The 8154-nt window shown below is 40.3% G+C and overlaps 1 protein-coding gene across 2 annotated transcripts in view; it reads left to right on the top strand.

Annotated features, from left to right (window-relative positions):
- Cog3 (component of oligomeric golgi complex 3) overlaps positions 1-8154 on the top strand; it is a 59508-nt gene that overhangs the window by 2099 nt on the left and 49255 nt on the right. For both annotated transcript variants that reach the window (XM_023700121.1, XM_004640270.2), the window contains exon 2: positions 7780-7926. In XM_023700121.1, coding sequence (XP_023555889.1) covers positions 7780-7926 — 147 coding nt within the window. The remainder of the gene's footprint in view (positions 1-7779; positions 7927-8154) is intronic.

The following is an 8154-nucleotide window of genomic DNA, read 5'->3' as shown; positions in this document are numbered from 1 at the left end:
CATCTCCCCAGCCCCTGTTTCAGTCTTTATAACAGATTTGGTCTGCCATTCAAGCAGGATCTTTGAGCTTCATAGCACCAGAGAAGGGGGTGAGGGGCATATTCAACAAGGAAAAAAATGACTTTTTTCATGGCTTGCCAGGCAGACAGTTGTGCTGCTGAGCTATATTTTCAGCCCCCCAAATTATCATGTGTTACAGACTGTTTAACTCTTTGCAGTGGGCACAGGGAGGGTTTGGAGTGTTGTCATTTTCACTCCATTCTTCCATATTTATGTAGTGATACCTATCATTAACTGCATTTAATCATCTGACATGCATTATGTGCCTACTCTGAGTTAGGAATTTGGGATAGAAAAATAGGCAGGACAAGCTCTCCAGCCTCAGAGCTGATGTAGTTATGGTGATTGTGAACATGTAATAAAAATCAAGAAGATAAATTTGGAGAGTCACACCATAAAATAGGATGGTGTGATTGGAAGGAATGAAGTTTATCTTATTAGACAGTGAAAATGATTTCTATAGTAAGAACTGATGAAAGAAAACAAGAATCCAGCCTTGAGAAATTAAGAAATTGTATTTTAGGTGGAGGAAAAAGTAGTGCAAGGTCACGGATAGGGGATGTTCTTAACAAGTTTTAAGAATTCAGTGAGGGTCTTTTGGTGTGTGTGTGTGTGTGTGTGTGTGTGTGTGGCATAGGGGATTGAACTCAGAACCTTGCACTTGCCAGGCAAACACTTATTCTGAGCTATCTCCCTGGCTCTAAAATGTATGTACCTGCATGTAGATATATGCAGCCTGCTCTTGGATTCCTATGGGAAGGAAGTAGCCATTCCATTCCATCTTGGAATCTTTGAGGGGAACATTTTCATTGCTCTTCAGCTCTCTGTAGCCCATGTTTCTCTTAAGTGTTTGTAGCTAATGAGAGAAAACTTGGGAAATATATATATATATATATATATATATATATATTTTATTCCCAGTACCGCTCTTAATGTTGGTGTTGAAAAAAGAATGCCTCCATTTTCATTTCATCTAACTAGTATATCTTTAAAGGATTTATTGTTGTGCTTAAGTTTCATGAGATAAATTACTTCCTGAACAGTGGAAACGTGGCAGTTTAGTAGAATAGCAAGAAGCCAGCTAACTCTCAGTAAACCTCATAAAGCTGTTAACTTAAGATACTTTTCACCTGTGGGTTATGGAAACTTTCCTTTTGAGGAGTTATGCTTTTAATTATTATTATGTTTTTTGCATTAAGTAAGCAAATCTGCTGTAGTTTGGTTTCTTGTAGGCAGAATAAATTTTTTAGTAGCTAAGGCAAATTTTTCTGCTTGATAAAATAGTTTCTCCTGACATTTATTTGTAATACATTGTTCTACCTGTTGTTGTAGGCTGCTGTGATTAGACATATTTAGCCATTCTAAGCCTATGTTTTCTTTATAAAAATTGGGACTTACCTCATGGAGTGTTATGAGAATTTAATGCAGTTATGTATGTAAAGTACATAACTACAGGACAAGCTACTTGTTAGTATGACATTATTTTATTTGTTTATTTTTTTGGCGGAACGGGAGATTGAACTCAGGCCCTTGAGCTTGCCAAGCAAGCACTTGTTCTACTGAGTTATCTCCCCAGCCCCTAGTATGACATTATTAATGTGTTTTCTTTCACATGATTGACTTAAAAGAAGAGAGCAGAATTCTGTGATCCTAGGGCTGGCCAGATAGCTCAGTGGACTAAAGCACCTGCTTAGGCAGAGCGCAGCGGCTGAGGTTTGATCCCTGATGTGCTGTACCAGCCTCACCCCCGGCGCTTGCTGAGATGGCCATTGAGACTGGGTGCGTTTGCACATGCCTATACCAGTGCTTGGGAGGCTGAAAACAGGAGAGTCAGTACGAGTCCCATCTGCGTAGTGAGACCCTGTAGACCCTATAGACCCTGTCCTAAATACATAAAAAAAGAAAAAGAATTCTGTGATTCTTAGCTGGTGTAGATATCACTCAGAACCCAAGCAGGAAGAGACTAGGTGCTTTGGGGAAGGTCTTACATTTCTATAATTTGCTCCAAGCTGAGAAGGTAATACTAACTTTCATGTAAGGAATGAATTGATCAAGTCATTTCTAAAAATGATTTTTCTCCAACTTAATTCTGTAAGAAGTAAAGCAGGGAAAGGAAGTGTGCTGCTTTTCCCTGACCCTGTCAAGCTAGTCAGGTAAAGCTTGATAGTCTATTGTAGTTATTAATTAATATGTTAATGTTTCCATTTGCATAGGCTATCTGGGAGCTCTTCTTCACAGGGTCTGTGCCCTTCTCTAGAGGGTGGTATCTGTCTGTTCCTTCTGGAAGCCAGGAGTGTGTGAGTGAGCTGTGGGCTTTGAGTTACCTCACAGCTGAGGGAGAGGTCAGAACAGGCAAGTTTCTAACATACCACACTCCTTGATTTGTCACTCCATTCCAGCTATTTTGAGAAGAGAAGATTTAGACATTGTAACACACACGTGCACACACACACACACACACACACACGCATGCACACACACGGAGTGGGAGGGGGAGACAACCAGCAAAAACAACCAGGTTTGTGTAATGGCAATATGGTGTGGAATTTATTGTGCCTGGGTGCAGGTAGACAGAAAGTGAAAAGACCGTTTATAGGGAACAAAGAGAAGTGCCCCTTTTATAGGGATGGAAAAAAGGCAGGGCACGTTAGGTAGGAAGATTTAATAAACATTTGTGGTCAAAGTTCTTCCTTATTGGGCAGAGTCCTTGAAGGCCCGGTGTAAAGTTTGGGATGTCTCCAGTTGTCCCAGGACCTACAAAATTCCTTGTCCGTCTTCTTTAGGACGCCTTGTGCCTGCTGATGACAGCTTCAGTGCTGAGCTGAGTTCCTTGCTGATAGTGGTGCCTTTGCTGGCAAGCAGGTTGGGGGCTGGGGGAATCAGGTCTGATTAGAACCTTACTGACATATGTAACAAATGGAGGCATTTTCTCTTGTTTGGTTAAGAATAAGAGAGTGAGAGAACAGAGAGCTGCCTCTTGCTTCTGGTAAAGTGATTGAAAAATGGTTAGTGTTTGTGCTTGAGGTAATCAAATAGAATGTGTGTTGATAAATTCAAATACTGTGTTTTCTCACACATGTTTACTCACATCAGGATGCACTGTCTTTATAACAGTTTTTAAGTATCTCAAATTTTTATATGCTTTTATTTAAAGTCAGTTAGAAGATAAACATTTTTTGGTTCAAGAAAACAGAGTACATACATGTGAGTCCCCTGGACTTTTTAAAAGTGGCAGTAATAAATGTGTGACACATTGCAGCTGAAGATGGTGTCAGTGAACCTGCATTACAGGCAGAAGCATCTCCCCAGCCCTTGAGCTCACTTTTGTAGCTGAGGCTGGTCTCAAACTTGCAATGATCCTCCTGCCTCAGCCTCCTGAGTGCTGAGAATACAGTGTGTGCCATCACACCCAGCTTTCCCTTTAGCATTTCTTTCAGGATTGGTGGTAATGAATTTTCTCATTAGTCCTTATTTTCCTCCATTTTATTTATTTATTTATTGTGTGTGTGTGGCCAGCTCAGCCCACCAGGGGGCGGGGCTGGCTGGCATGTGGTGCTGGGGGATTGAACCGCGGTCCCTTTGTTTTTGCTAAGCTTGTTCTAAGTAGGTGCTTTAGACCACTGAGCCATCTTTTCAGCCCCTCCTCTTGTCTTCTGAGGCAGACTTTTTCTTTTTGGTCTTTGGCACTTTAAAGATCTCCACTCTATTGTGTGACTTGTATATTTTTTCATGAGAAGTTTGCTGTTCATTTGTATGTGGCATGTCTCTGGCTCTGGCCAGCTTCAAAATTTTTCAGAAATTTGTGATGTCTAAAGTGAGTATGTGAGTGGCATGTGTGCGTGCTGCTTGGATTCCCTGAGAGCAGTAGTTGAATGCCTTTTATTATTTTTGGAAAATTCTAAAATTATTTCTTGAAATATTTTTCTACTCTTTTTCTCTCTTGCTTTTTTTATTTGTAAAATTCCAGTCAAATGTATATCCGATAATTCATTACCATGCTACAGTTCTTTGATGTTGTATTTGTTTGCTCTTTATGATTCAGTTTGGGTTTTACTAAGGGATGTAACTTTCACTGATTCTTTAGTTGTGTTGAGCATACTGATACAGATATTTTTCATCTATTATGATTTTTAAAAATTTATTTTTTAATTTTTAAAAAAGTCTTGTTTATTTGATACAGGGTCTTGCTACACAGTGTGGACACATAGTGATCCTTCTGTCTCAGCCTGCTCAGCCCTGGGATTATAAGTATGCACCACCACACCTGGTTGCAGTACTGGGGATTGAACCCGGGTTTTTATGCTTGCCAGGCAGGTGTTTAGATCGCTGAGCTATCTCCTCAGCCTGCAGTAATAGTATTTTAACCTGCCTACCCATGTGTGCCAGTTATTAAGCAGATATACCTAATTATTGAATGTGTTTATTGTTATTCATAAAATACTTTAACAAGTTAAAATAGCTTTTAGCAGATGTGGGATAAGAAGTACAAAAACCACCTGGGCATATACCTGAAATCCCAGCACTCAGGAGGCTGAGGCAGGAGGACTGCCACGAGTTCAAGACCAGTCTGAACTACATAGCAAGACCCTGTCTCAAAAAACTAAAAAAAAAAAAAAAAAAGTACAAAAACTCGTCAAATAAGTTTTGCCTGTAAATTGTTATAACCAGATATTGTATTAGTAATATATATCAAAGAAAAATTTTTTTAAGTGTTATGATTTGTGTCTAGGTGTCTCCCCAAAGCCTCATGCTGTCTTGGGGTGACTTCTGGAGTTTGTGATAGATTATTGTGGATGCAGGTGCTGCACCTGCCCTGGGGTAGGTCATCTGCATTACAGTGTAAGGTGGGATGAGAAACCAGCTGCTTGGGCTGCTGCTACTCCTCCTTTCTTGCTCTTGCTCTATGCTACCTCCATGAAAAGTTGCTTTCTTTCTTTCTTTTTTTTGGTGGAACCGGGGATTGAACTCAGGCCGTTGCACTTGCCAGGGAAGCGCTTCTTCCACTGAGCCATCTCCCCAGCCCCGAAAAGTTGCTTTCTGGTATGTGCTACTCTGCCTTGGACCCAGCTGAATACGAACTGAAACCTCTAGTAACTGGGCTAAATAAACCTTTCCTTCCTTCAATTTGGGTGTCAGGTATTTGTCTCAGCAAAACGAGAAAAGAGTAACTTGAGACAAAAAGGTTGCTTATTTGTTAAGTATTAGAATACAGGGCTGGGAGATAGCTCAATAGGCTAAGCGCCTGCCTGGCAAGCACAAGGACCCAGGTTCCATTGTCGGTACTGCATGCCATACTGGCCCCAAACTGAGCCAGCCACCAAAGCTGGGCATGGTGGTACACACCTGTAATCCCAGTGCTGGGGAGGCTGAGACAGGAGGATCACACAAGTCTAAGCTGCCTAGCAAGACCTTGTACCAAATGAATAGACAAATAAAAGTTTAAAAACAGTAATAATAATATACTATTACTGTTAATCACTGTTTTACTTGCCAAGTTGCACAAGTAACTAGTAATGTCTAGTACATGCAGGCTTAAATTCCCTGGTTGTGGGTGGTGGAAGCGAGCAGAGTTAGCAGCACACTGCGCCTTCTGCCTGTGTCTCTGCTCTCGCTTGTACTCTGTGCTCAAGTACTGCATGACCCAGTCATGAAAAACAGGGCTAGAAATCATGTAGTAGTGTTAAAAGTTCACGACCGTGGGCTGTTTCGCTAAATGTTCAGGACCGCCTGTGGCTGGTGGACCACACGAGTTAGACATTCTGTGTTTAGATATATGTAAGAATACTAATAGAATTGTGTGATTAAATTTTGTTAGGACCTGTATGTGAAGACCTAAATTCTACTGCTGATACAGTATTATTAAAAATAGATTAGTGACTTTTGCTCCCAAGGAGAACAGATTTAGTTTTGTAAACATGCTTATTGCTTTTAATAAGAATAAATAAAAAGTACTGCTACTGGTACTAATGGCAAAGCCTCAAACTTGTTGTTTACTATGTGTCACAGTAAACACTCAATAAATTAGCACTTACATGAAGTGCTTTGGTGCAGTTTGTCTCTGGTGAATTATGTCCCTTCCATCCCTGGTGACTCTAGGGTGGTGTTTAGCACAACTCCCTGTCCTCAGTGCTCCTATTGACAGCACACTGTTGCTGGTGACTCTTTAGACTGGAGATAGAGTCTCATGGGGTTTGAGAAACTTAATTCTTGGCAGGCCACGGTCCTTGTAAACACTCAGACTATGTTACCATCCAGGAAGAGTTTACTTACAGAACAAGCGGTGCCCTAATAAACATATTCGCCCATACCTGGACCCTTTGGCTCTCAGGTCGGGCTTGTGAGGAGGGAGGACCTCAGGAACTTTTCTGGTCTTTTTCTTTGCTTTTCACAATACTCTCTTTTTAAAAAAATTAATTAATTAATTAATTTATTGTGTGTGTGTGTGTGTGTCCAGGTGTGTCCAGCTCAGCCCGCCTGGGGGCGGGGCTGGCTGGCATGTGGTGCTGGGGGATTGAACCGCGGTCCATGTGCTTTGCTAAGTTTGTTCTAAGTAGGTGCTTTAGACCACTAAGCCATCTCACCAGCCCCTTCACAATACTCTTATAGTATAGTAGACACTATATCTGTGTCAGAGAAAAGAAATTGAGGATTAGAAATAAGTAATTTACTCGGTGTCTCACGTCTTTAAGAGAGAGAAACAGCTTTTAAGGCAGTTATATTGTGGCATACTTTGCCATGCAATGACAGTAGCCCTATCTGAACCTATAAGGGATGACATTTCTAATTTGGTGGTGCATTTTGTATCGAGCTTATTTTAGTTTTGAACAGAAAATACCATCTTCAACCAATATCTGTATTAAGCAGTTACTAGGCCTTGGATTATGTCTTATGTTGGTGGACCTTAAATATCCTGAACTAAGAACTAAACACTGGAATTAAACCTAAACAGTGAGCCCATTTGCTTTTGTTAGCATTCACTTTCCTTTTCTCTCAGGTTTAAAAACAGATTTTGTGTAGATGACAGATAAGAGAACATTAGTAATAGAGAACTAGCAATACTGTAGGTTAGTGATGCGAAGTGCAGCCTTGCCCATTGGGCTTTTCTGAAACTGATTGGAAGCTCAAATTGTTCCTATTCTGTGGGATTTCAAAAATTGTAAACAGGAATATAGGTGAAAGTGTGAGTGGATAGTGATGGTATGCAGACGTGCAGTTTGTTGATTAAATCTTGGGTCTGATTTGTTAATTTTGTAGGCAGGTCAAGCTTTGCTGTTAGATCCTGAGGAGAATAAGCTACTTTTAGTACACAGGTTTTCCTTTTTCTGATGGTAGTTCAATAAGAGATACAAGTGAGAAAAGTGTGTGTGCATTGGTATAGATTGACCACCATTAGAAAGCTAACTAAAAAATTGTACCTTACTAATAGTACTTGGAGAATAGCATTTAATGTAGAGAGAGCCTAGTTAAGAGTGTTAGTGTTGGGGCCAGGAAAATGGCTCAGTAGAATAAGCACTTCCCTGGCAAGTGTAAGGGTCCGAGTTCAATCCCTGGTTCTGCAAAAAAAAAAAAAAAAAAAAGTGTTAGTGTCATATGGCATTGGTTAAGCTTATATGATTTAATGGAAATACTGCTTTTTCAAACCATTGAGGTGGAAGCTCAGTCTTGAGTTATAGAGAATTTTCAAGTTGCTTAAATGTTTTATGGGTTTCTTTTTTCAAGCTCCCAATTGAAGACTCATGCAGCTTAACTTCCCAGTCGCTGCCCATTGACCTGACTTCGATAGTGCCTGAATCGACAGAAGACATTCTCTTGAAGGGTTTCACTTCTTTAGGAATGGAAGAAGAAAGAATTGAGACTGCACAGCAGGTGAGTGGCAATATCCTTTCTAAAGATACTACATTGTTGTAGATGTCTCAGGACAGGCTAATAAAAAGGGTTCTAAATAAAAGTCTGAAATTGGATACCATAGTGATTATCAAATCTCTCTAGAACATTCTTGATTTGTGTTAGTTGAAGATTTTTTTTTTTTGTATTCAGTGTAGGGTCTACAGGGTCTCACTACATAAATCGGACTTGTAGTGATCCTCCTGTTTT

This window comes from Octodon degus, unplaced genomic scaffold, assembly GCF_000260255.1.
Source record: "Octodon degus isolate 3935 unplaced genomic scaffold, OctDeg1.0 scaffold00122, whole genome shotgun sequence".
Taxonomy (NCBI): domain Eukaryota; kingdom Metazoa; phylum Chordata; class Mammalia; order Rodentia; family Octodontidae; genus Octodon; species Octodon degus.
The sequence above is the reverse complement of the archived record's forward strand: the minus strand, read 5'-3'. Positions and strand labels throughout refer to the sequence as shown.